Here is a 26,477-nt window from a genome sequence, read left to right as displayed (position 1 = left end):
TGTCACCTTCCCTAATTGGCCTGTGTGAAGGAGCAACCCCCACCAGTCACTCCCCGTCCCCTCACTCTGCTGTTTTGTTTTAGTGCTCTCGCTATTTGGACATATATATTTGGGGGTATTAATTTATGGTCCATCTGGCTCCAGCTGGAATGGCAGCCCCGTGAGAGAGCTGTGCGGCTCCTGCTTCCTGCCCCCATAGCAGGGCCTGGTTGTTTTCTCTTCTTCCCAGCACTTCCCAGAACCTAATAGCCACTTTTTATTGGGCCCTCACTATGAGCCTGGGCCTGTGCTAAGCAACTCACAGCTCAGCTCCATGCATTTTGCAGGGTCTCATCACAGGCTGTTGTCACTTCTGTATCAGAGATGAGGGGCAGGAGGTGCTACAGTGGCCCACCCAGCGCCATGCAGCTGGCAAGTGGCAGAGCTAGGTCTCGATCTTTCGGGGGTCTCCCTTCCAGCCTTCTCCTCTGCTGATCGGTCAGTTATGGCTGTGCCCACTGCCCCGGAATGACAGGTGCTCTTTGGCTGGGGAGACCCAGATGCCAACCCGAGGCCCCAAGGGTGGGGCAGGGAGCAGAGGGTGGGCCCAGGTCCCTGGCTGTTTCTGGGCTCTCTGGGGGCAGGTGGACAGGATGTTACCTCAGGTGGCAGACATTCCTGGTCCGAGGTGACAGGCAGCCGGGCGATTTACCATTTCCGGTAACCTGAGTCCTTGGGATGTTGAGTTCTCCCTGCCAAGGACACGTACCCCTTGCTTTCCAGCCCTTCCTGCCCTTTCTCAGCTGGGCCTGTCTGTCTGGGGCTTGAGTGCAGACTGCAGGGACCAGCTCTAGGTTGCAGAGGTTCTCAGGCCCTGATTAGCTCCTGACAAAGACCTAGCTTACTGTCACCCTCCTAGAGTCCTCATGTGTGTGGCCCCTTATCCTGGCCACTTATCCTGGCCTGGGAATCCCTGTCCTCAAGAAGGGAAGGTGAAAGACCCTTCACCAGAAGCCAGCAAGCCTGGGTCCTGGGTCTGCTTCTGCCATCGAGTTGCCAGAAGGCTCTTCTTCCTCTCTCATTAGAGCTGCCATGTCCTCATCGTGTGCCTAGTGCTGTTCAAAACATGCTGCCTACACAATCCAACTTATCCTTATAAACAACACTGTGGGAGTGTGGGAAGCATAAAAATGAAGTTCAGAGTGGCAAAGTCACCCAGCAGCCAGAAGCGTCAGAGATGGGGTTCAAACCCAGGCCCTCCAACTCTGGTTGGTACCCCTAACATCCTTTCTTCCCCTTCTTTGGGCCTCAGTTTCCCCTTCTGATAAGTGAGGCTGCTTTGGGGCTAGATGATCACTCCCAGCCTGCAGTCCAGGATCCAGGAATGTGTTGGAACCTTTTGTGGGCAAGTCTCTCTTGAGTCCTACCTAGCCTTTGAGAGGGCAGAGCAGGCATTATTCTCTCCAGGGGTTTCTGGAGAGCTCACTCTCTTGGTGTGTGAGCTCTTGGATAGGTGGGGGTTGGGGGAGGAAGGAGAGGAAGTGACACTTATACCTAGTAAGTGCCAGGCATTATGCACTTAGGTTGTCCTGTTGAATCTTCACAGCAGCCTTGTGAGGTGGTCATTTTTATTCTCATTTTACAGATGAGGAAACAGAGGCTCAGAGAGGACAAGTGATTTGCTCAGGGCCATACAGCCAGGAGTTGCCAGGCTAGGGTGTTCTGTCTGCTCCAACTGGTTTAGGGTGGCATGTGGCCAACATGCATTTCCTAGAATGGCTTTGATTTTTTAATAATATAGAATAAATATAGTAGTCTTCCTCCAAAACTATTAACATGTCTCAGAACTTTAAATACCTCTACATCCAAACTGCATCTCCCAGGCTGCCTGTGACACCCAGAAGTAGCCCAGAAATCCTTTGTTCAACAGTTTCTTGATTTTTGCTTTGGAAAATAAGGTCAATCATAATTATGGGTATGTGAGAGTTCACGGGAGGGAGAGCCGCGTGGGCTGGAGCTGGCTGGAAAGGCTTGGCATTAAGATGGGAGCCGAGCTGGGCCGGCCAAGAGCTGAGGGGGCTGAGGCTTGGAGTAAGCCAAGTTCACAGCTTCCAAGAAGGCCTACAGCTGGAGCCGTTCACCAGGAAGACCACAGACCTCTCCTAGGACGCCCCTCCCACCCAGCCCTGCCTACTTACCTCACCATTGGGGTCCCTGGGGCACTCCAAGCTCCAGGTAAGGCATTTTCAGCCCACAGACCTTTGCTCCAGCCCCTCCACCCTCATGCCAGGCATGCCAGGGAACTGGGTACAGGGCTGTGGTGTGGGGCAGTGAGGCCTGTGTCCTAGCCAGTGGGCCCAGTGGGCCGGGCACCATGGCACTTGAGCAATTGGCAGCATGAGGACTGAGATGACCCCAGCCAGCCTTCCCCCCTTACAACATTCCCAGCCCACAATTACTCCCGCCTGCTGTGGGGCCCTTGGCCCTGAGGCTCCAGCAGCTGTCAGCGAGGAATGGTGACAAGGGAGGGCCAGGGGTGACTTCCCAACTCACTCCTTCTTCCCCTGCTTGGGCCGGGCCCAGAATGGTCACCAGCTGTTGTCAGCAGCTGCTGAGCCTTGTTCCAGAACCAGTGCTGGGCACCCTCCTCCCATCACGTCTTCCCACCATCCTTCACAGCTGCTGCCTCTGGGGAGGGGGCGGGGCTAGCACGGGGACATGGTAACATCCTTTAGCTCCTTTGATCCTACTGATGACCTGAAGAAATAGGAGTTAATGCGCCTGTTTTTATGGTAGAGGAAACAGATTCAGAGAGACTAAGTGACTTGCTTGCAGTCACACAGCTACTTAGTGGCTGGACTCAGGCCCCTGGCTCCCAGCTCAGTGTCTTCCTTGTGCCTTTCTTCAAGGTGTGTTTATGCAGGAAGATGGAGGCTTCAGGGTTCCTGGGTTTGACTCACGGCTTGGCCATTTAGTAGTTGTAGGACCTCAGGCAAACTCCTTAGTGACCTAGCGTGGAACTCCCGTTTTCTTGCTTGTGAAATAAGATGATGGTACCTACCTCCTGGGATGTTAAAGCAGGTGGTTAACATAAGGTGCTTAGCATAGGCTTGACATGTTCCACGTGCTCAGAATGAGAGCTAGCAACATTGTTCTTAAGGAGCGTTAGCAGCCTGTGTACCCAGCACTCTGAGTGCTTCTATGGAGGGATACAGACACATTTCTCAAATATTTATGTTAGTAAATATTTGGCACCTACTGTGTGCCAGGTGCTAGAAAAAGAGCACTGACAAAACAGTCAGAATTCCTGTCCCTGCTTATCCTCCATCCTACACAGTAGAAGTGACTTTATCTTAACTACAGAAGCCTCTGGCATGTTTTCATACACTGAGATTAATATGGATGTTTTGCAGATGAGAAAACTGGGACCCAGAGAAGATCAGTGGCAGATCAGGGACCAGGACACAGCTTTTCTGAGGTCTCAAGCAGTGCTGCTGAGCCCTGGGGTCTTCCTAGAGGAGGAGGCACTTGTGTCAAAATGCACAGGGCCTCAGGGCCTGGCAGGAGAGGTTGAGAACAGTATGGGATGCAGCCGCCACAGTCTGGGCAGCAACAATTTCAGGAAGGTCTTGCTGAGGGCAAGGCCTTTTGTTCCCCAGGGACAAGGCCCAGCCAAGCTTTAAATACCCCGTGCAGCCCAGAATAGGCCCCATTGTCTTGGCTTGCAGCTGGGGGACCCAGGCAGGATCCTGAGGGAGGCTGATCCTGGAGGTGGGGAGCAGGGAGGAGGTCTCCAAGCACTTCCCTATATGGTACTGGTGATGCTTCTGCCTTTCTGTAAACTTTTCTGTTTGGCTCCTGCAGGAAGGCCCGCCTTGTGGGAAGGGCAGATCAGCAGACTAGGCTCTGCGTGAGCAACGTGCAGCTGACGGGGGAGCCTGGTGGGTGGGGGACTCCCAGGGAGGGCTGTGTGCCCATGTGAAGGTGCCCTTTGTGTGCCAGGGGTATGTGTGCGTTGGCCTGCCGGGCCCTCCCATGGGTGGACCTAGCCAGGGCCCCCACCCTGGGCCTTTTGGCACACACTCCTGCTCTGGCTATTTTGGGCACTGTCTGTGTTTGGGCTTGGGGAGCGATGGGTAATACTGCACAGATCAAGGATGCTGGTTTTTTGGGGTGAGGTTTGGCGGCAGGGGGGTCACTCCCTGGACTGTCATTCTAGTCTCCCTGGATCTTTGCTCACTGTAGTCTCTGCCCCTGGCTTCAGTCTCAAAGGGCCATGGTCAGTGGACTCGGAGGGAATGCCAGCCCCACTGACAAGGCAAAGAAGGGTGCCAGACAAGCCTTGTCTCTCGGGACATTCCCTGTCTCAGTATCAGGAATAGTTGTGCTTCTTCTAAGCAACGGGTTTGTTTTTAACTCATGGGACACATAATCTAAGGACCGGTCAGGTTTCCTTCTTCCCATTGGCCACTGGAAAGCTCAGAGCCAAATGAGTTGTCCTTTCCCCAGATCTCTGGGATTTGGCATGTGCTTTCTGTCTACTCACCTCACTCCAAACTCCTGTCTGCCCTGCCTGGATTTTTCTTACATATGTGTAGTTAATTTTCTCTTGCTGTTACGTGTGCATCTTTGTAAGCTGCATGAAGTCTTTTTGGAACAGAGTGGGAGGAAGATATAAATAAATAAATGATGAGGATGATAATAATAACCCTTTGCTGGGCAGTTCCCTGTAGTCAGGCTCCTCATGGCTTTGTTCCGACTTTGTAATTCCCTCCTTTAGTCCTGCTCCCTTTGCTGGTGATAGTCATAGCCTAGAATTTAGAATCCAAATGTTTCAGGGTTTCAGTGTTCTAAAATGTCAAAACCAGAAGGGACATTTGGGATCATCTAAGTTGACAGCTTTCAAACTTATTAAACAGTGAAAGCCTTATTTCAATCAAACTTACAGTAAAAAACCACAGCAGCCGGTTATAGAGCATTCACCATGTGCTAGTGCTATTGTAGCATTTTACATTTTTACTTAACCCTTACCAGTGCACTGGGAGGTAGATACTATTACTATGAACTATTATACCCATTTTATAGATAAGGAAACAGAGGTACAGAGAAGTGAAATGATGTGCTCATGGCCTTAGCTAACCAGGGGCTGAATGAGACGTATTATATAGAAGGGCAGATTATAAAATGGAAAAAGGTAGATTTGTTTCAATTGCAGTGAGTATTTGGCGGAAGGGGCCCAAACCCTGCCTGTCTCTCTCTTCCACCTCACCCCCTCTCCAGAGTCCCAAGGCTGCTGAGGACAGACTGGAAAGCTGTGATCTAGGCCTACTTCATTTGACACAGGTGGAGTCTGAGGCCCAGAGAAGGGAAGAGAATGCCCGATGGAGCAGGTCGAGCTGGGAGCCCCAACCTCAGTCCGTCATGCCCCCCGCCTCCTCCCCTGCAGCTAGCCCCAGTCCCGTTCTCTGCACTCAGCAGCTGAATTCAACTCCCTCCGTCTGTGGGGCACAGGTATCTTCAGACCTCTGGATGGTCCCAGTGGTCCAGGAGTGAACAGGTGCTGGGCCACCCTTTCTGCCCCCTCTGGCAGGACTCACTCCAGAAGGTGACAGCAGGGAAGGAAGGGGCAGATCCTATCTGGGCTTTCTCAGGCGACAGAGCATCACCCTGAGAAGAGAACATACCCCTTTTACCAGCTAGCCTGTGACCTGGCTTGCTTTTCCTTCATCAGCACTTCATTCCATGGGGCCTTGTGGCTTTTGTCTTCCAGAACTCCCTTTTTATAGCCTCTGGGTGGAGGGGAGCAGCTTTTCTTACATCTAAAGCCTTACATAAGGCTCCCTGAGGGACAGGCACTGTTTGGGGTAAGTGTTCCCAAAGTGTGTTCTGTGGAACCCTAGCCCAATGAACTTTATGTGAAGAAAGGATTTCAAGTTAAGCAAGTTTGGGAAACACTAAATAGTTGCCCTCCCACTCCCCTCACCATGTTGTCTGAGACATTTAGGACTTAGGAAACCAGCTCAGCTTTGTTGAACCAGCTTTTCTCAGATGTGTTTGTCTACAGGACCCTCCCCCATACCTATTCCTGTCCCAGAGTTATTGTGTCCTGGAATGGACATTAGTCATGAGGAATGGGGACGGGGGCATTTCCCGAGGAGGGGGCCCTTCCTCTTATCTCCAGCTCTGTTGCCCACAGGCCTGTGTCAACCATGGGCTCAGCCCTGCCTGCTTCCCCGCCCCCAGGATGCAGACGAGGAAAGCCTTGGGGGCAGGGGGAGCTGGCCTCCTTGGCTGCAGCTGTGTGGCTGCCGTCGCCTGTTGTTTCCTGTTGCCGATGCCCACGGGAGCGAGCGCTGATTGGACTCGCTGAGGCCTGGCTGCCTGGCTGCATTGCGCAAGGTCCTGGAGCCACAGCTCTGGCCCCTGCTTGCCTCCGAGGCTCCCACCCACTCCCCAGGACGATCCTCAGTGACCACGGGCAGCCTCTTGTCCCCCCAGAGATGGGCCTCAGCAGTGGCCAAAGAGATGGCAGGAGGAGGGATAAGGTAGTACACATTCCTCCAGCTTCAGAACCAAGGGTCTTAGGTTCAAGTCTCGGTTCTTCCAACTCTGAGACTATGGGCGAGTTAGCTCTCTGAGCCTCTGTCTCCTCATTTGTAAATCCCACTTATTAATATAACAAATATTATTGAGCATCTACTATGTGCCAATTGCTGGGGAAAGAACAGTGAGGAATATGGACAAAGTCCCACCTTCATGGAACCTTCTAGCTGGGGAGACAGCTCGTAAGCAGATAAGTGTATACATGTGTGTAGAAGGCGCTGTCAGGTAATGAGGTGCAGTGGAGAGCAGGGAGAGCTGTCAGGGATTCCAGACCTGGCATGTGGTCAGGCTGGGTCTCTGAAAAGGTGACATTTGAGCTGAAACTGGAGGAAGAGAAGGAGCCAGTGGTGATATATGTGGGAGCAGTGTCCCAGGCGGGGACACAGTGAGTGCAAAGTCCCTGAGGTTGGAAGGAGCTTGGTGTGTTTGAGGGCTATTGAGGAGATAAATGTGGCTAGAAGGCATGAAGTGGGGAGAGCACAGTGGCAAAAGAGTCTGGGAGGGGTGTGTATGCGCAGGCGTGCACGCGTGCACATGCAGATCGCATAGTACTTGGTCCCCGTAATAAGGCTGACCTTGGTGAGTGGAGAGCAATGGAAAGGCCTGACCTACCAGGCTCAGGCAGTGGTCATTGTCAGTGGTGTTGCATTTCAACAACAATATATGGGATGTTTCCTCCATCCTCCCACAGGCGTGGTGCTCTGCTAGGGGGCTTCATTCATAAAATGTGTGGGCAGTGACCCAGGAGGGCATGGGCAATCCCAGCCAGGTTGGTGTGGCCTTGAAGCCCCACAGACATGCCTGTGCTCTACAGCAGCAGGGTCACCAGGAGCCAGAGAACTGAGACACAGGCTGGGCTGCAGGCAGGAGGCGGCCACATGAATGCTGCAAGCACGATTGGCACCAGCAGTGCTTAGCAGATAATGTTCAACCCCCGGGGGACATTCTTGCTGGGCAGCCCAGCCTGGAAGCTGCTTCCACTTGGGCCACACCAGTCACTTTGGCCACACCTGGCACAGGGGTGGGGCAGGGGCATTTCCTGGTGGCTTCCTGCTTCCTCCTTGTAACATGGTAGGCAGCTCATTTAGCTGCCATGGGAAGCCCATTATTGGGGTGTCTGTGGGAGCCAGAGAAGAGTGCAGGGACTGTGCAGGGAGCGGGGAGACGTGACCTCTGCAGCTAGCACCAGTTGACACAGCACAACTGAGGGCACAGCACTTTTAAGTGCAAAAACTCATTCGGGGCTGCTCCCCACACACATGTCCTACTGCATCAGACTTCTCCCCGTCCCTCCAATGTGCCTTTGCTCTCCTGCCTCTTGGCCTTAGCGTGTGCCCTCCTTTTGTCTGGTTTACTCTCTTCCCCTCTCCACCTCACTCAGGTGGCATCTTTCAGGCTGAGCTGTCGTTTTCTCTTGGAAACCTGCCCCGGCCTCCCACCTGCCTTGCTTAGTGAGGGGAGCCTCCCCTGGCTTCTCCCAGCCCCCGCCCTTCCCCCTCAGAACTCTCCCCGAACTGTGTCGTCATCGCATGGTTCAGTGGTCTGTGTCCCTGTGTCTGCTGCACCATCTTATCCCCAGGACTCAGCACATAGTAGGTCCTCAGTAGGTAGAGGTCAAAGAGACTTCACTTGAACCTTATGGGATGGGTGTGATTGATGTTCCTTTTGTACGTGTGAGGAAGCTGAGGCTGCTCAGCACCTGGGCCGAGGAGGCCTGCCACCTGGGATGTCTGACCACGCCTGGCGTCTGGCCCTCCACCCTGCTGGCCCCTTATCTCTCTGAGACTCAGAGACCAAGTGCTCTTGCTGGTCCTCCACCTGGTCAGTAGCAGACCGGTTTGGGTGCCCACCCAAGCTACATTGTAGGGGCCTCCAAACCAGGGACCACATCAGGTCCACCTAGGAAAGGGCCAGACAGCTTCAGAGTTCACTGGCCGTGCTTCTTGAAGAGGTCACCCCCTATTCCTCTTGCCTGTCCCAACAGCCCAGGAAGGAGGCAAGCAGGGTGTTTTGGCTCCCATCTTATAACTGAGGGAACTGAGGCCCAGAGGGATTGTTGTCCAAGGGCAGGAGGTGACTCAGAAGGGATTGCAGGGATCACGTGACTCAGTCCTTGTCTTTTCTCAGGATGAGGTGTTTTGATGTTATCAAAGGGGCACTGAGGTCCAGGGATAATTCTGACAGTTTCTAGCTGTGCGACCTTGGGCAAGTCCTTACTTTCTCTTTCTAGACTTCACCTTCTTCTGTCAGGTGGGCCAATTCCTCCCTCAGGGTTGTTGGGCAAGTTCATTTTCAGTCTGTCAGTGAGTCAGCATGTTTTTTGGGGTACCTACCATGTGTTTTCTGTTCTGGGGAGGCAGCAGTGATCAAAACAGATCAAAGTCACTGCCTTCCTGGTGTTAATATTCACGTTGACCAAATGCTGGTGTGGATGCCCAGCACATAGAGTTGGGGCTTGCTAAAATTTGCTAAAAGGGAAGGGAGTCAGTGGGGCTTGTCCAAGGCCACGTGGCAGACCTGGGATTAGAAACTCCGGACCCCAGATTCCTGCTCCCTTGGCTCCCACTAAAGGCCCTGGCCTGCTTCAAGCACTCCATAGGGTCCCAGCAGGAATGCAGCCTCCTAGGTGACAGGCCTTAGTATGAGCAGACGGAGGTCAGGGGTCAGAGGTCAGAAGCAGAGGCCTGCTGGCAGAGTACAGGAGTGTGAGCCCAGCAGAGGGGCCCAGCGGAGCCCTGGCTTCGAGCTCAACTCTCATTGCTTTAGCTGTGTGACCTTGGGCAGGTGATTTGTCTCACTGAGCATAGTTTCCTTATCTGCGAAGTGGGCGTGCCACTAGTATCCACCTCATGGGGTTGTTGTGGATTTGAGTGACATAAGCTTGTAAAGACCTTAGCTCAGCACCTGACATGTAGTGGCACGTGATGAACGTCGGCCATTCTCCCTTTGGGGATTGGTATTCTTCCTGGCTGGCTGGCTGGCAAAGGTCCTGCCGCCTTGGGGCCCGAGTGTGAGAAGCTGGCAGGCCTCCCAAGTGGCACGGGCAGTACAGGCATGCCAGAGGAGGCCAGAGGAGGCTGGGCCATCTCCTTTCCGGCCCCGGCGCCCCTCTCAGACTGCCAGGGGATTAAAGGCCTTTCGGTCTTTGTGTTGGGCTCACCCGCCCCTGGCAGTTTGCACAACAAAGTGCTGCCCCGACAGATTCCTCCCCTTTGCTGTCTGCTGCCCGTGGGCAGGGCACCATGTGGCCTGGGTGGGGGGCAGGGCACCTTGACTCTGTATCTGGGGCCTGGGGTGTAGCAGAGTAGGGGAATCACTTGTTTGGGGGTTACCTGGGAGCTTACATCATGGCAGAGTGGGAGGGGGAACTTGTCTGGGTTCATGTCCCTCCCTAGAGATAGAGTCTGTGTGGCAGACCTTGGAGGAAGGAGGCAGGTGGGCAGGCAGGGGCTTATTTGTCCCCCCACCCTCGCACTGTCTCTGGATTTTGATGGGGTGAGCTCACTCCAGCTCCAGATGCCTGGAACCTTGCCTTGGGCAGCTGCAGCCGCCCTGGGGACTGTGCAGTGCTCAGACCTTCCTGCCTATCTGCGGGGGCGGTGGGGGGCTCAGCCACGAGGAGGGAGGCGGTGGGCTGGCTGCCCAAGGCATGTGAAGAATGTCTCTGGAGAAGCCCAAAGCCCCTGGGGTCTGTCCCAGAGTCAGCCTCTGAACAGGCAAACACCTTGAGCTTTAGAACTGAGCTCTATTGCTCACCCCCAGCCAGGGCCCCACCTGCCCAGGCAGCCCAGGGCCTGGGTAGCGGGGCAAGATCCTTCTCTTCATCCCAGACCTGGAGACAACCCCTGGCCTGATCCCTCACCCCCAGTACCCCATATATCACCCCTCATCCCCTCCCACCCCTCAGCTCTACCCTGCGCCTTCTGCATGGTACTAATTCAAACACTATGGAGCACTTACTATATATGGGGCACTACCCTGAGTGCCTTACTTGCTTGATCCTATTTACACAGATAGCCATTTCTGAGCCGCAGTTTTCTCATCTGCAGAATGGAAATAATAATAATATAAGCTCACAGTCCGTTAACTGAAACCCTTGGGGTCAGATGTGTTTTGGAATTCAGAAGTTTTTAAGTTTGAGAAAGGTGACATAGAGGATGTGCCAGCTGTGATGTGACACCCTCAGTGGAGTCTGGGGCCACACCCCGTGCTCAGACACATTAATACTGCTGCAGTAAAATATATGACTGTTCGCCCAAAGTAGAGCAAATAAGCTATTAATAGCTTCGTGTTAGTTCAGGTCAGGACTTGGCACCAGATGAGCTTGCTATAAACATATTTTAAAAAAACTCTTTTGGTTTTCAGAGCTCTGTGGATTTCCCTTCTTACGGATGAGGCATAGTGTCCCTGTAGTGCCAGCCCTCCCTGGGGTGGTCATGAGGATTGATTGAGATGGTGCTTAGGACTGGGCCCGGCATGAAGAAAGCCCTTGGCAGACTTTGGATCTTCATACTGGCATCTCTTCTTTGTGCTGCATCTTCCTGCAGCTTTGGTTCCGGCAGCCCCAGCTTATCTCCACATGTAACCTCTGTAAGGCCAGCAATCCCCACTTAGAAACCCCTGTATCCTCTATCTGTGTCTCTACCTACCCCATGCCCCAAACCTTCTCCACCATCTGTGCCGCTCTCCAGTGGCTCCACCTTTCTCCTCCACCTGAGTCCTTGCCCAGCCAGCCTTGGCTTGCTTGGCATCCTCACCAGGAGGGTCTGGACACACCCAGCCTCCATCCCTTGGCCCCACTGGCCACTGCAAGACTTGGACCTGGACTTCCATGTGTGCCTCATCCTCACCAGGAGGGTCTGGACACACCCAGCCTCAAGGAGGGGGTGCCTCCCAGAAGCCCCTTGCCTCTTTGGTACCCTGCAAGTCTGGCCCCCGCCTGTGTTCAGGGAGTGCCTGCCCATTGCAGGCCCACCCTGCCCATATCTAACCCCAAGCAATTGTTCCCAGCATGTTAGAACAGTCCTCTGCCTGGATGAGTCAGCTGCTCCCGCCACTACTTCCCCCACCAGGAACCTGCAGGGTCTGGAAAATCCCCCTCTCTGCTTGACTCCTTCCTCTCTGGCCCAGGTCTGCCCTCCAGACTCCTCCTCTCCAGCCTCACCAGCCAGCCTGAAGTACTGGGTTCCTTTGGGAGGAAGCTGGGCTCCCTCACGGCTGGAGACCGGCTGGAGACCGGCTGGAGACCGGCTGGAGGACAGGAAGCCTGGCTTCTATTTCTGCTCTGACCTTGGAGCTGATGATAGCCTTCCTTGGGATCCGAGGCACATGCTGCAGGGGTCCAGGCCACTGCCAGCTCGGGTATCCCATAGACCCATCCTAGGAGCTGGTCAGGTTGGGGACAGGGACTGGCCAACCCTGGGCTTCCTGGTCCTGCCCTCTGCTTAGGCCTCATGGCCAGCCTGGAGGTCCAGCCCCAGCCCTACTTCCTTTCCTGGTGAGCAGAGGGCTTGGGGTGGGGTAGCAACCACCTCCCTAAAAGCTGGACTGGTCACTTCTCCCCAGGCCTCAATTCTTTTGACTGTGAAAGGGGGCCATTTACACCTGATCAACCATGTCAAAGGGATAATTGTCAGCTCAGAGGACACTAGGTTGAGGAAGTGCTCTATAAACCGAGGTGCAGTGTAAGAGTGACTCTCAGTGACCTCAGTTCCAGCGCATTCCACACCCCTGGTCACAGAGGCAGGGTGGCCCAGTGGAAGATCTTAGGCATTGGAGCCAGATACCACACTCCAAGTCCCAGCTCTACCACGTGCTAGCTTCAAGCATATCACCTGCCTCTCTCTGCTAATTTCTCCTCTTTCCGGTGGGGCCGTTTACCACCTACAACCTGGATTAGGAGTGCCTGGCGCGTAGTAAGTGCTCAATAAACTTTAGCTCTTATTATTCCCCAAGTAGATCCTGGACTTCCCAGGTCTGGATCCAAGTTCCCTTCTATGGTCAAGTCTCAAGCTCCTTTTGCTCTCTGTGGGAGCCTCTTTCCTGTCTAGAGATCCATCTCCCCTCCAAGATGTGAATATGGCACTGGAACCTTTTGATCTTCAGCTTTCTACAAGTGAGTGTCTGTTCCTGCTGTCTTCTCTCTTGCTACAGGCCCTGATTTGACCCTGCATCCTTGGATCCTGGGAGGGGTCTACAAGCAGGGGCAGGCTGGCATACAGAAGAGTCTGTTCCCTGGGGTTCTCCATGTGGGGAGGACTTCTGTCCAGGCCTCAACATGCTCTGGATTCTCTCCCCTCTCGCAGCAGATGTGTGTTCCTGGCATTTTTTCCATGTTGAGTCTCACTTTGCTATTTCCTGTCCGGTTCCAAGCCCCCTGGCTCCTCCGTCCCTGGGAAAAGCACCAGACCTTGCTTACCACCAGGGTTTCCCTTTCCAGACAGCAGTGTCTACAGTGTCTAGGGGGTACCAGGAATCTCTGTGCCCCATGCGTGCCTTCCATAGCCTTGGTTTCATGGGGAGGAGGCAGGAGTGGCAGTCATACAGAGCCTTTCCCAGGTGGGAGGTTTTAAGCCTGTCCCCTCGAACCTCGTCTGCCCAGAGTCAGTGCTCCTGCACCAGCCCTAGCCTCATACTCCCCTAGGGTCCATCAGGACCTGCTTAAGACCCACCCTCCAGCCAGTAGGAACGTTGCTCTATATCCCTACCCGGGGAAGGAGGCAGAACTCTTTGTAGGGGGCTGGTCTTGTGATTCTTAACCAGTGGCTGTCAGAATCTCCAGGCATGCACAATATAACCATCCTGCCTGGGAAGGGAGAACCTGACTCAGTGGCTCTGAAAAGGGGCCCAGGAATCTGTGTTTCTCACCCATTCCTAGAGGTTCTAAAGCATACTCCTGGATGCAGACCTTGTGGGCATGGCTTAGAAATCTGCTGGTCACCAGTCAGGACAGAGATGGGCACTTGTGCAGAGGGAGAGGATGGGAGAGGAGAAGGACCAGGAGGCGGTATTTGCCCATGGAGTGTTGGGGGAAGGAGCATTAGGCCACAGCAGGGAATAAGTTGTGGGCAGTGCAGACCTTACCCAAGGCTTGGTAGCACTGCAAACAATGATGACCAAATGGCACCCAGCCCCTGCCCCAGGGTGCTCACAGCCTAGGAAGAAGGATGCATGTAGACTGCATGGGGGTGGGTGGTACCTCCAAAGCAAGTGATCTTCAGGAAGCTGCTGGAATTAATAGGGGATGACATTTTTGTCCATTCATTCATTCATTCAACTATTTATTGAACACAGGGTGCTGAAAAGACAGAGATGAGTTAATCACAGCCCCTAACTTCAAGGTGCTTTCATTCCAATGGAGATACAGACAATAACAGTGTGAGCCCAGGAGAGCCCAGAACTCAGCCTGGGGGTGGAGGTGACTATGGAGGTCAAGAAGTCAAGACAGTGTCTCCCAGAGATTATCTCTTTAGTCGTCTTCATTGAGGTGTAAATCACACAAAATAAAATATACCTGTTTTAAGCATAGAATTCAATAATGAGAATGAAACATATACACTCAGAAAACCATCACCCCGAAAGGTTTCCTTGTGCCCCTTCCCAGTCATTCCTAGCCGGCTGCTGGTCCCAGGCAACTACTGGTCTTTCTGTCTCTATAGATTAGACTTTTCCCCCTAGAGTTTCCTCTAAATGGACTCCTATGTCTTGTAGTCTTCTGTGTCTGGCTTCTTTCACTCAGCATGATGTGTTTGAGTCACCCACCTGGCTGTGCTTATCAGTCATTCGTTCCTTCTTACGACTAAGTAGTTAGAAATGATGTTTGAGCTGGATTTTGGAAGATGAGTTGGAGTTAGCCCAATAAACAAAGGGAGGAAGGGACTGGCTTGAGAAAAGGCCAGAGGCATGAGGGACGTGGACTGTGTGGAGGCGGAGGGTGCGGAGGAAAGTGGGGGTTGGCTGTCTCTTCTTTTTTCCCTCCTGCTGGGGCCTCACCACCTTGTCTAGCCGGTGGATTTGGTTTTCACAAGGGAGACTATTTCCTTCTGACCAGGCTAGGCAGGGCAGGGCCTGAGGCCCTCATGCCAGGCCATCTGGGGCTGGACATGCCTTTGGGGCCTCAGTGAATCTGTGCATGTTTGTGCTTGCAGGCTCAGTGGCCCCTTGGGGGCTGCGCTGGGTTTGTTTTCCTCTGCTACCTGGTAAAACTCTTTTGGAAAAATCTCGATCTTGTGTAAGGGGCAAGAGGCATTCCTTGCCCTCACCCACACCTGAGAAAGAAGCAGGTGTTATAGCTGCTAGGGCCCTTCTGCAGCCCCTGTGCAGGACAGGAGCCTTAGGTGGAGCTTGTGCTGGGCTCAGTGGTAGCCTGAGGTCACGTGGGGTGACACCATGCCTGTCCTGCCCCCATTCAGCCCAGCTGCTGGGCCCCACCCCCCACACTGGGCCTCAGATGAGACTGTCAGTACAGCTACCAGAGCTTATTCTCCAACGCAGTGGAAGTCCCTGCCTGTGTCCTGGAGATTTGGAGGCTAGACTGAGGCAGAAAGTGGTGGCCAAGATGGCTGGGGCGGAGCTGCTGTTGGAGGCAACAGCTTTGGTCGGTTCATCCTCAATTTTTGCCTGTGTCCCCTTCCATGCTGTCCCTGGCCACCCTTCCACCTGCCCGTGTCCACCATCTCTGCTGGCCCAGGCCCCTCCTTATCAGTGTGTGTCCCCATTTACTCACTCATGTCCTAGATGTACCTTACTTTCTCCAAAGGAAGAGGAGTGTCATGTACCAAAGTGATTTAAATTTTATTGTCTGCTCTATTTGAGGATTCATTCAGAATTTGCAGGGCTGTGCTCTGAGGCCTCCAGGAGCCAATGAGATTCGGGGAAACTGAGTCAAAAACAGTGGTTCAGTCCCAGCCCAGCTCTCTTAGCCAGAAAAAGTCTAGTTTAACCACTGGGGGGATTTGAGGTGAGACTCTGGGCCCTTGTTGAAATGAGGGGGAGGGCCCTGGGCTTGGCAGGAGCTGGAGAGTGTGACTTAGTCAGCCATGTCATCTCCCACAGGTGACCCTTGGGCTGAGAGCGTACGATGGCTTGTCTCTGCCGGAGGACACGGAGACCGGCACAATGGGCCGGGCTGGCTGGAGCTATTCATACCTTTCCGACGATGAGGACTTGCTGGCTGATGATGCCTCAGGAGGTGAGCCACGGTTCCCATGCTGGCGTGAAGGGGCAAGGGGTGGAGTCGTGGTTCTGCCCACTGGTCCTTAAAGAGGCCCTAGGAAGTTGGCCCAAGGTGGCACCTCAGGAGACAGGCTCTGTGTTTCCTGAGCCCTGGTCCCTGAACAGGACTGACTGGGCAGTGGTCGGCGATGCACAGCCCAGGATGACTGCCCATCCCTCTACCCCATCTCCTCCTTGTCCTCATCTGGAGGCCAGTCTGACCTGACCCCTCCCACTCCAGCCATTGGACAGATCATTAAGCCCTGGAGTTTGGGGCCTCAGTCCACACTCTCTATGCTGGAGGCTTCCAAGCTGACTTTTACAGGCCAGCCCTCCCTAGGCATAGGGGAGGAGGGTAACCACTTGTCTTTTCATGACCTTTCCCCACTGTGTGCCAGGTGTCCAGAGCAGTGTCTGACACCCAGTAGGTGCTCAGCAAGTATTTGTCGTTGCTCAATAAGTCCCTTTTTTGTTTGCAGATGGCCTGGGCAGTGGGGATCTGGGCAGCGGGGACTTCCAGATGGGTAAGTGGCTGAGGGCATCCTGCAGGTTTCCATCCTGCCCTCCAGGGAAGCCCAGAGCAGGTCTCCCAGCCACACAGCTCCATCTCCTGAGCCTCAGGTGCTCCTTGTGCCTGCCTGGGGGATGTACTGAAAGGAGGAATGAGGGTAGTCTCTTACCTGCTGAATGACAGTTGTGTGGACTGGATGGCAGGCCCCTGGAAGGTGGGGATGGCCAGATTTTGTGCTTGCCTGTGCCACAGGCACAAGGCTCAGGGCAGTGGACAGAAAAAGCCCAGTTCTGATGGGGAACGAAAACCAGCCAGTGCTCAGCATTCAAAGCAAACTTCTCACCTCCCACAGCAGCTCAGCTGTCCAGTCCTTCCCCTCCTTGGGAATGGTTGCTACAGAGCTGGGGACCCTGGGCAGGGGTGGGCAGAAGAGAGGGGGCTCTGTGAAGGAATAGGGCATTCAGGCAGGCCAACAGAGCTGGCAGGAACAGAATCAGCCTCACCCTGGACTTGGGAGAGAACCCTGCTTTAGGGTGGGTCACCTGCTGGAAGCCAAGGGCTTCTGTTTTGGGAAGGAGAGCTGGGGTTTTGTAGAGGGAGAGGAGTCAGGACTCCATTCACTGCCCACCCTTGGATTCTGGGTAGGGAAGGAACTAGCCTGTGACAAGACCCAGCAGCTCCATAGGGTTCCGACTGGCCTCTCTGGAAGCCGGTGCCTCGGACACTGTGATCAGGGCTAAGGATGGAGCAGGGGCTCAGCTCAGGCAGGGGGGCTGGTCCCTTAGTAGCCTGGTCCTGACTGCAACCTCCTGGTGCTTGGACTTGGACTCTGCCTGAAGCTTTTCCATGGGTAGGTCTCTGCAGGGGTACAGGATGCCTGGGCGTGGGGTGAGGCCTGGGAGTGGGAGTGTCAGGTGGGCCCCACATACACACGCCACATCCCTTAATGGCTTGTGCTGATGTATCCCTGGGAGCTGCCTCTTGCCAAGCCAGGCCTGCCTGTGAGGCCCCAGTCTAGTCCACCCCGTCCATTCAGAAACAGCTCTGCCCCTCCCGTGGGGCTGCCCACTGCGGCCACCCTCCCTCGCTGAGTAGTCCTTGCCAGCCCACCTGTCCTCCCTGAGAAGTAGCTGTGAGGACAGTGGGGGATGGTGGGGGGACAAGGAACAGCAGAACAGCAGCTGGGGAGGGCCCAAGACCAGGGCCGGTGCCCTTCCTTGTGAGCGAGCCGACCTGTGGGGAGAGGCAGAGCCTTAGACCTCCAGGCCCAAACCCTGGCACCAGCTGCTGCCCTTGGGGCAGGTCCAGGCAGCTGAGCTGCTTCTCAGCCTGGGAGGCACTGGGGTGTCTCCCTGATGCTCAGGATCTCAGTGTGCCCACTTCAGCCTCCCCCAAGGGCAGCGCCCTCCCTGCTCTGATAGGCAAGGGCCATCCTGACTGTGACGGGGCCATGCCTGGGCTGTGCCCCTGACCCTGGCCCCACCCCGAGCCCTGGAATCATGGCTCTTCCCCTCTCCCCTTCCCTCAGGCCGGCTGGGGCTCCCCTGGCTCTGCCCCCCCCCCCCCCCGTGTGCCAGCACCCCTCCTGGCAGCCCCTGGCTCTGCCCACCCCACCCAGTTTCTCTCCGTCTTCTGACCTGACTCTGTCTTCCCCACGCTTGTCTGTCCTGCTCTCACCCCTGCATCCACGTCTCTCCTCCCTGCCTTGGGCTGTCTCTTTCCTACTCTTCATATCTCTGTCTCTGTCGGTGCCTCCTCCATCTGGCTCAGTACGTCCGCCCCCCTTTGACTCGCGTCTCTGCCTCCATCTTTCCTGCTCTCCCTCTGCCTTTGCGTTCCCCTCTGTCTCACCTTTCTCCCTCTCACTCTCCCCCACTTTCTCTCCTTGTCTTTGTCTCTCTCTCTCCTTGCTGTCTCTGTCCCCCCTCACTGCCCTCTCTCCGTCTCCACTCTGAAGGCTCGGGGCCACCCTGGGCTGCCCTCCTGTGGCTGGCACGTTGGTCTTGGAGCCTGAGGAGGAGTCTCCTCGGCAAGTGCCCCAGGCCGGGCCAGCTGGGGATGCTTCTCCGTCTGCCTGCCTCCCATCCTCTCTCTCGCTCTTCCTTTTCTCTTCTTTCTCCCTATTCTCTTCTTCTCCAACCTGTACTTTGCTGTGAGTTGCACAGGAGGCTCAGAGGCACCTCCCTTCAGAGTCCAGGGGCCAGTCACTGCCCCTGCCCAGCTGGTTCCACCTTCATCAGGCCCTGTCTGGGCTCATGGATCTAAACACAGTGGGCTAGGACCCTGGCACTCTTCCCCACAGGGGTGCTGGTGGGTAGGGGTGGGTGCAGCAGTCCTGGACAATAAGGCCCTGGAGTCTGGAGGCAGCTTGTGTCCACCCCAGGACAGGCTGATCCCAGGCCCCCACCCAAGGGACCCAGAAGGACCCAGGGCTGGAGATTGGGGGTGTGGGTATGTGGGGGGAGTTCTGCTGAGCAGAGATGTGCACTGGGAATTGGTAGGGTAGCCTGCTCAGGGGTAGGGGTGGTCAGAGGTGCATCCCCACCCCACCCTGGGTGCAGCACATCTATGGGCCTCCCTCTCCTCCAGCCTCAGGCTCTAAGTGAAGTCTACAGCTAGGGTCAGAAGGAGAGCCAGGAGGAGAGGCTGGCACCCCCAAGCAGCCTCACCCCTGCTAGCTGCTCCAGCACCCTCAGCTCTAGGATTTGCTTCCTGAAACAGACAGGCTTCACCTTCCGCGTCAACCCTCAGGCACTGGCTGCACAGGGAGGCTGCTCAGGGTGGTGGACAGAGGGTGCTTGCCCTGACCTGCTCCTGGTCTAGAACAACGAAGCGGGGTGGGGTCAGGCTGGAAGGTCTATGCCCTTCCCAGGCCCTAATAGAAAGGGGCTTTGTGGAGCTCCAGCCCCCTCCCCCGGGAGCGGGCACATTCCTGGGCAGAGGCCCGGCCTCCTCACCCGTGCTGGGCCGTGGGGCTGAGGCCACGGCCAGGGTGGGGGGACTCTCAATAGGCCTCTGTGCTGGCTCACAAGGGGCCTCTGTGGCCGAGCTCATGGCCTCCACACTCTGGCCTCCAAGCCCCACCCAGCCAGCACCCAGGAGTGCAGCCCAGCCCAGCCCAGCCCGGGCCCTGTAGTTCAGGGCAGGTGGCACTGCCTTCCCAAGCCCCCTCTGGGTGTAAGAGCCCATTCCTGCACCTTGCACCATCCTTGCCCCCCAGGGCTTCTTAGCACGAGCCACAGAGGGAGAAGGTCCTGGCTCGGGGGCGTGTGCACCTGTGGGCCTGATGCATGGAGAGTAAAGTGGAAGGAGGACAGGCCTGGCAGTCAGCACAACCTGTGCCACTCCCTGCTCTGCCACCTACATGCTGTCTGTCATCTCTCTCAGCCCACTTCTGCCTCAGGGACTTTGCACTCACTCTTCCCTCAAACACCAGCTGGCATATGGTAGGCCCTCAATATAGATTTGTTAAGGAAATGAATGCCTTTCCCAGATGGGAAATCCATTCCTCAGGTTTGTTGTACAGGCCAGAGATAATAACTTATGGCCAACCCTGTGGCCCTACTATGTTTCGGGCACTGTTGTAAGTACTTACTGTTTATTAACTTATTTAATCCTCATGACAGCCCTGGGGGGGTGTGGGGATGACTACTATCCCCATTTTACAGATAAGGAAACTGAGGCTCAGAGCTGTTAAGTGCTTGCCCAAGGTCACACGGCTGTAAGTGGTGGTTTTGCTCCTGGGGCTGGGCTTTTAACTGCTAAGCTGTGCTGCGTTTCATATAATGACAGCTCACAGGATATTGCTCCTGCTCTGTGCCAGGCTATGTTCTAGGCACTTCATACCTATTTTAAACTCATTTGTAACTCATATCAACTTGGTATTTATAAGTTACACCTTAATTCATGAACATTATGAGATTTAATGCATAAAAAGTATCTTGTACATCATAGGTGCTCCAGAAATGATTGAGTGTATGTGTGTCTGTACACCAGTCTGTGTATGTGATCAGGGGTGTGTGTACACCAGTCTTGTATGTCATCGGGAGTGTGTGTACACCAGTTTGTGCATGCTGTAGGTATATGATATGAATTGATTCAGCCAGTGTTTATTCAGCATCTCCTACCTGCCTGGCTCTGGGTGTATGTGTGTGTGTGTGTACATACACATATGTGATTCACTGGCAGCTCATATTTGTTTGTGTTCATAGCATATATGAGCTCATGAGCATTATGAAATGTAATGAGTATAAAATGTCCTGTAGATAGTAGGTGCTTAAGAAACGATAGTTGTGTGTGTACACTCAACAGCTCACCAGTCTGATGTGAATTTATTCAGACATTGCTTATAAAGCACCTACTGTGTGCCAGGTGCTATGAAAGCCCTGGAGATATGGGTGAATGAGACCCGGGGTCCATCGCCCCTCAACAATTTAAGTTTGGTGGTGGAAAGAGAAAGATGCCAACAGCCTCTCATTCTCACACGTTTGCCCAGTGCCAGGGGCTGCACATGAGCATGGGGAGCTGGTGCCATAAGCATGATGTTATTTACTGCTCGTAGCAGCCACTGTCGTAAATGCAATTAATGTCCCCATTTTAACCGAGGAGGAAACAGAAGCTCAGTGAGGTGAGGTCAGTGCCTGAGGTGTGGCTGACCCAGAGCCCCTGACTGTTAACTGTGATGCTCTGGGGTCCATGCAGAACCAGCAGGAGATTTGTGGTGCAGGTGGAAGGCACTCTGCTGGGGGAAGCAGAGGCACCGGGGAGCCCAAGGAGGGGTCTGTAACCCAGCCAGGGCAGTTCAGGTGGTCTTCTTGGAGGAGGTGGTGTGTCCTGAGGATGAGTAGGAACTGGCCAGGGAAGGCTGGCAAAGCATGTTTTGGTCATACACTAGTAATTCCCGTGCCAGGCCAGCCTTCTCTAGGAGCCACCCCTCTCGTCCAGACTTCCCCTGAGCTGCTGGGAGTCCCTCCTGCACCATCACTTGTTTTCTAGGTCAGGCTATTTCCCTGTTAGTTGAAGCCCTTCACTCAAGTTAGGGCCTCAGCTTTGACCCTGGACAGGCCTGCCAGGGCCCCTACGGCATGTGCTCATCTGGTCAGTGCTGGGCATAGCTGTGGGGCCATCTCCATTGGTCCAGCTGCCTGAGGCCACCACATGCCAGGCTGGGCCCCTCACTATGATACCTCCTCCCTTTTCCACAGTTTATTTCCGGGCCCTGGTAAATTTCACTCACTCCATTGAGTACAGCCCTCGGCTGGAGGATGCGGGCTCCACGGAGTTCCGAGAGGTGTCTGAGGCTGTGGTAGACACGGTGAGGTGGAGGGGGTGTGGTGGGGCAGGACTGGGGATGGGGCGAAGGTATCTGGCGGCTGATGGTGCTGTGTCCCTCCCCAGCTGGAGTCAGAGTACTTGAAGATTCCTGGAGACCAAGTTGTCAGCGTGGTGTTCATCAAGTGAGAAGGGTCCCCCTGGGTATGGTGAGGGACTGGGGGTTAACCTGGAGGGGGCTGACCAGGATAGGAAAGAAGCCTGGGTACCAGGAGGGGAGGCAGGAAAGTCCTAACGGCATGAATCGTTATTTGTGGAATCAGGAATTGGTAGGGGGTGTAATTTGGACCTTAAATCACCCTGTTCTGGGTACAGGCTATCCAGGAACAGGGCCTGAGCATCGGGGTAGAGGCCTCATGCAGGAGCTGAGAGCACAGAAGTCTTTCTCACCGTGCTCCCTGCCCATCCCGTCCCTAGGGAGCTGGACGGCTGGGTATTTGTGGAGCTGGATGTGGGCTCGGAAGGGAATGCGGACGGAGCTCAGATTCAGGAGGTGCTGCACACGGTCATCTCCAGTGGCTCCATTGCCTCCTACATCACCTCTCCCCAGGGATTCCAGTTCCGACGCCTGGGCACAGGTGAGCCTGTTCTGGGGCCTGGGTCACCTCCTCTACCTTCTCACACTCATATGGGTTCCCTTTCACTGTCTCCACCGTGGGCTGTCCTAGCTTGGGCTTGCACACCCCCAGGAACAGGGATCTCACTACCTCCTGAGTCTGCCCATCAATCTTTATGCGTTCTTTGCTTGGATAGAGCACAAACTGTTTCCTCTAACATGTGCCCATTAGACCCAATTTCTGCTCTCTCTAGACCTCTCTACATTGACAATAGGTAGTAATTTTTTTCTTCATATGGTCTTTCAAGTCCAAAACACTTTTTGCATTTAATAATAACCAACAACTGTTTACTGAGCACTGACTGTATGCTGGGCACTCTGCCAAGGCTCTTATATCCAGCCTCCTATTCAGTCTTCACAGCAATTCCTATGAAGTAGATCTTAATTCCTCTTACTTTACAAATGAGGGAACTGAGTCCCAGGAAGGAAACGTAGCTTGTCCAAATTCAGATAGACACATAGTGGAAAAGCCAGAATTTAAACCAAATCCTGTGTCTTTGCTGGTCTTACCAGAACCTGTGAAGAGATGAGAAAAGGATGAGAAACTGGGGCTGAGGTTAGGAAACTGACTCCAGGTCACACAGCTGTTAGGTGCAAAGGCCTGGCCTTCATGCTGTGCTCGACCCAGATTTCTTTTCACCCTCTGTCTCCTGTTGTGACCCCCTGAGTTTTTTCTTCTCTGGGCCAAGCAGTGCTAGTTCATTCCTCACAGGCTGTGGTTCTCAGCCCCGGCTCCAGCTCAGTTCCCCCTCTGTGGGAAGACTCCAACACCTCACGATCCCTGACCCAGTGGAGCCCAGAATGGAACAAACTCCATCCCCAACATGGTGTAGCCCCATCAGGAAAAAAATAGTGAAACTATCACCTCCCTTGCTGTTCAACTAAAACCTCAGTTAATACACCCACAGATCCTGCTTGCTCTTTTGGCATCCCCAGGCCCAGGTCTAAAGATTGCTGAGGGTTCTCTTCTCCCACTTTCCAATGAATTCTCCTGACCAGGGGTGGTGGGATGGGCCTGGCTCAGCCCTGCAGCCCTCAGCTCCTGGGTCCCAGGTGGGACAGCTGCTGACCACACCTTCCTTTCCAGCACAGACCCCCCCGCCCCCCCTGGCCGCTGTGGCGGTCGCAGTGACACCAGGTGAGAGTGTGGGCCAGGCCCCGGCCCAGCCAGGTACCTAGAGAAGTCAGTGGATGGAGGGGAGGAAGGGCAAAACGGCTGATCAGGGCCACAGGCCGCCCTTCTCCCCTCCTTCTTTGTCCTTGCTGGGCTAGGCCACGGCCTGCGTGTGCGTGGTGTGGTGGTTGCATGTGTGTGGCATGTCAACCGTGTGTGGGGTCTGTAAGGGGTGGGGGAGGCCACTGTCACATGTCCTGTGTCTCACATGTCCACGTGTGCTGTGGGTGTGTGTCCACCACGTGCTCCTTGCCCTCACTGTGTCTGCCGGAAACCAAGTGGCCTGACACAGGGCACCGAAGCCCCTCACAGCCTGCAGTGCCTGTGCTGTCCATCCCACCCTCCAGCCGCCCCCCACCTGCACCTCTGACTCCCTCTAACCCCCACAGTGCCCCAGTTCCCGAGGGTCTGCACCGAGGCTGAATTTGCCTGCCACAGCCATAATGAGTGTGTGGCCCTGGAGTACCGCTGTGACCGGCGGCCCGACTGCAGGGACATGTCTGATGAGCTCAATTGTGGTGAGGGGCTGTCTAGGGGCACAAGTGGCCTGTGGACAACTGGGGAGGGCCAGGGTACTATGCCAGGGTCTCGGAGTCAATTGGGGCTGTGAGGGTTGGCTGAGGCAGAGGGGTCTGAGGGAGGTGGGCAGGGGCGCAGGAAGGGTGCTCAAAGTTAGGAATGGGGGTGCCGAATGTGACAGGGAGCCTTCTTGAGGGGTACGGGGGGCCTGGGGCATGTGGGGGGCAAGGGGTGAGGAACCACCCCTTCCTGCCAAACACCAAGCGAGTTCTGTCCACAGAGGAGCCGATCCCGGAGGTCAGCTATGTACCACCCATTCCAGTGGTGACAACACCTTTACCGCCCCGGCCAGAGGCAACCACCACACGACAGCCACTAAGTCTGTTCCCCAGTCTGGGCAGGCCTGTGCCCTGTGGGCCCCACGAGGCCACGTGTCACAGCGGGCACTGCATCCCCAAGGACTACGTCTGTGACGGGCAGGAGGACTGCAGGGACGGCAGTGACGAGCTGGACTGCGGTAGGCACCAGGCAAGGGGGAGGTGGGAGTGCAAGAGACGGGGAGCTGGGCAGGGGAGGGGGCTGCTGAATCCTGCCTGCTCCACCCAGGTCCCACCCCGCCCTGTGAGCCCAACGAATTCCCCTGCGAAAATGGGCACTGTGCCCTCAAGCTGTGGCGCTGTGACGGCGACTTCGACTGTGAGGACCGCACTGATGAGGCCAACTGCCGTGAGTGCCACCTGGTGCCTCACCCTGCCCAGGCCATTTGCTCCTGCTAGGGCAGCTGTGGGTGAAGTGGGAGAGATGAGAGAGTGCCCGGGTGACACCTGGGGGAGATGGACAGGGGTGGCCGTTGGAGGAAGGTAGGGAATGGGGGTGATCCCCCCTGGGGGCAGGGCCCCGTGCCCACACCACCTGGCTCTGTCCCCAGCTGCCAAGCGCCCTGAGGAGGTGTGCGGGCCCACGCAGTTCCGCTGTGTCTCCACGAACACGTGCATCCCGGCCAGTTTCCACTGTGATGAGGAGAGCGACTGTCCTGACCGCAGCGACGAGTTTGGCTGCAGTGAGCAGGCAGCTGGGGGCGAGATGCGGGTGCCAGCCCTGGGCTGGGTTCTGGGTGCTTCTCTCCAGTCTCTGCCTTTACTCTTTTCCCACCTGGCTCCTCAGATCCCTTCCTCCCGCTCCTCCTCCCTTAACCCCTCAGACCCTTCACTCCTGCTCTGGTCTCCCCAGTGCCCCCACAGGTGGTGACCCCACCCCAGGAGTCGCTCCAGGCTTCCCGGGGCCAGACGGTGACCTTCACCTGTGTAGCCATCGGTGTCCCCACCCCCATCATCAACTGGAGGCTCAACTGGGGCCACATCCCCTCTCATCCTAGGTGGGTCTCTGGGTCCAGGGGCAGGGGAAGGTGGGAGAGCCTGGGCAAGTGGCTTGACCCATCACTGTCTTGGGGCCCACCAGGGTGACAATGACCAGCGAGGGGGGCCGTGGCACGCTGACCATTCGTGACGTGAAGGAGGCAGACCAGGGTGCCTACACCTGTGAGGCCATGAATGCGCGTGGCATGGTGTTTGGCATTCCTGATGGCGTCCTGGAGCTCATCCCTCAGCGAGGTACAGCTCACTGGTCAGGTGGGCACCGGGCATGGGGTGCAGCCAGGGCTGCCTGTCGGTGGCTGACTGAAGCCACCTTCCATGCTGCCCAGCAGGTCCCTGCCCTGATGGGCACTTCTACCTGGAGCACAGCGCCTCCTGTCTGCCCTGCTTCTGCTTCGGTGTCACCAGCGTGTGCCAGAGCAGCCACCGCTTCTGGGACCAGATCCGCTTGCGCTTCGACCAGCCCAATGACTTCAAGGGTGTGTTGGTGGGTGGGCGGGCAGAACAGCATGATTTGGACAGATGGGGGCCAGGGCACGGGGAGGGACACATGATTGCTGAAGAAACTCTGAGCCCTGTAAGAAAAGCATTTCTGGGGAAAACAAACATTTTTAGCAAAAGCCAGATCCACACTTGATACATGGCTGCTTTAGTTTATGAAGCGGATGTGGTCGGGAGCCAGATTCCTGGTTCAAATCCTGACTCTGACACATACTGCCTGTGTGCCCTTGCTCAAGTTTCTTGCTATCTTGTGTCTCAGTTTTCTCACCTATAAAATGGGGATGAAGGGCCGGCCCATGGCTCACTTGGGGGAGTGTGATGCTGATAACACCAAGGCCACGGGTTCAGATACCTTATATAGGGATGGCTGGTTAGCTCACTTGGGAGAGCGTGGTGCTGACAACACCAAGCCAAGGGTTAAGATCCCCTTACTGGTCATCTTTTAAAATAAATAAAATAAGATAAAATGGGGATGAAATAACAACTACTTCCTAGGTTTTCTTAAGGACTTAATGGATTAATGTATGTAAGCCACTCAGAATAGCACTTGGTCCGTGGTGAGTGCTCAGTAGGTATTTGCTAATGTCATCATCATTATCATCATCCCCATTCTGGGAGACTGAGAGGTGCCAGTGTCCCCACAGCATAAGAGTCCAA

At 55.2% G+C, this 26,477-nt stretch overlaps 1 protein-coding gene across 13 annotated transcripts in view; it reads left to right on the top strand.

Annotated features, from left to right (window-relative positions):
• HSPG2 (heparan sulfate proteoglycan 2) overlaps nt 1–26,477 on the top strand; it is a 96,940-nt gene that overhangs the window by 17,590 nt on the left and 52,873 nt on the right. For 8 of the 13 annotated variants that reach the window (XM_063105574.1, XM_063105571.1, XM_063105568.1 and 5 more), the window contains exons 2-14: nt 15,637–15,772; nt 16,275–16,319; nt 21,511–21,620; nt 21,704–21,762; nt 22,055–22,215; nt 23,341–23,391; nt 23,817–23,945; nt 24,227–24,463; nt 24,553–24,672; nt 24,875–25,006; nt 25,177–25,321; nt 25,405–25,556; nt 25,649–25,798. In XM_063105574.1, the coding sequence (XP_062961644.1) occupies nt 15,637–15,772; nt 16,275–16,319; nt 21,511–21,620; nt 21,704–21,762; nt 22,055–22,215; nt 23,341–23,391; nt 23,817–23,945; nt 24,227–24,463; nt 24,553–24,672; nt 24,875–25,006; nt 25,177–25,321; nt 25,405–25,556; nt 25,649–25,798 (1,627 nt within the window). The remainder of the gene's footprint in view (nt 1–15,636; nt 15,773–16,274; nt 16,320–21,510; nt 21,621–21,703; nt 21,763–22,054; nt 22,216–23,340; nt 23,392–23,816; nt 23,946–24,226; nt 24,464–24,552; nt 24,673–24,874; nt 25,007–25,176; nt 25,322–25,404; nt 25,557–25,648; nt 25,799–26,477) is intronic. The other 5 variants (XM_063105577.1, XM_063105573.1, XM_063105576.1 and 2 more) reach the window with 1 other exon arrangement.

This window comes from Cynocephalus volans, chromosome 8 (genome assembly GCF_027409185.1).
Source record: "Cynocephalus volans isolate mCynVol1 chromosome 8, mCynVol1.pri, whole genome shotgun sequence".
NCBI lineage: Eukaryota > Metazoa > Chordata > Mammalia > Dermoptera > Cynocephalidae > Cynocephalus > Cynocephalus volans.
This window is presented reverse-complemented; position numbering and strand designations above follow the sequence as displayed.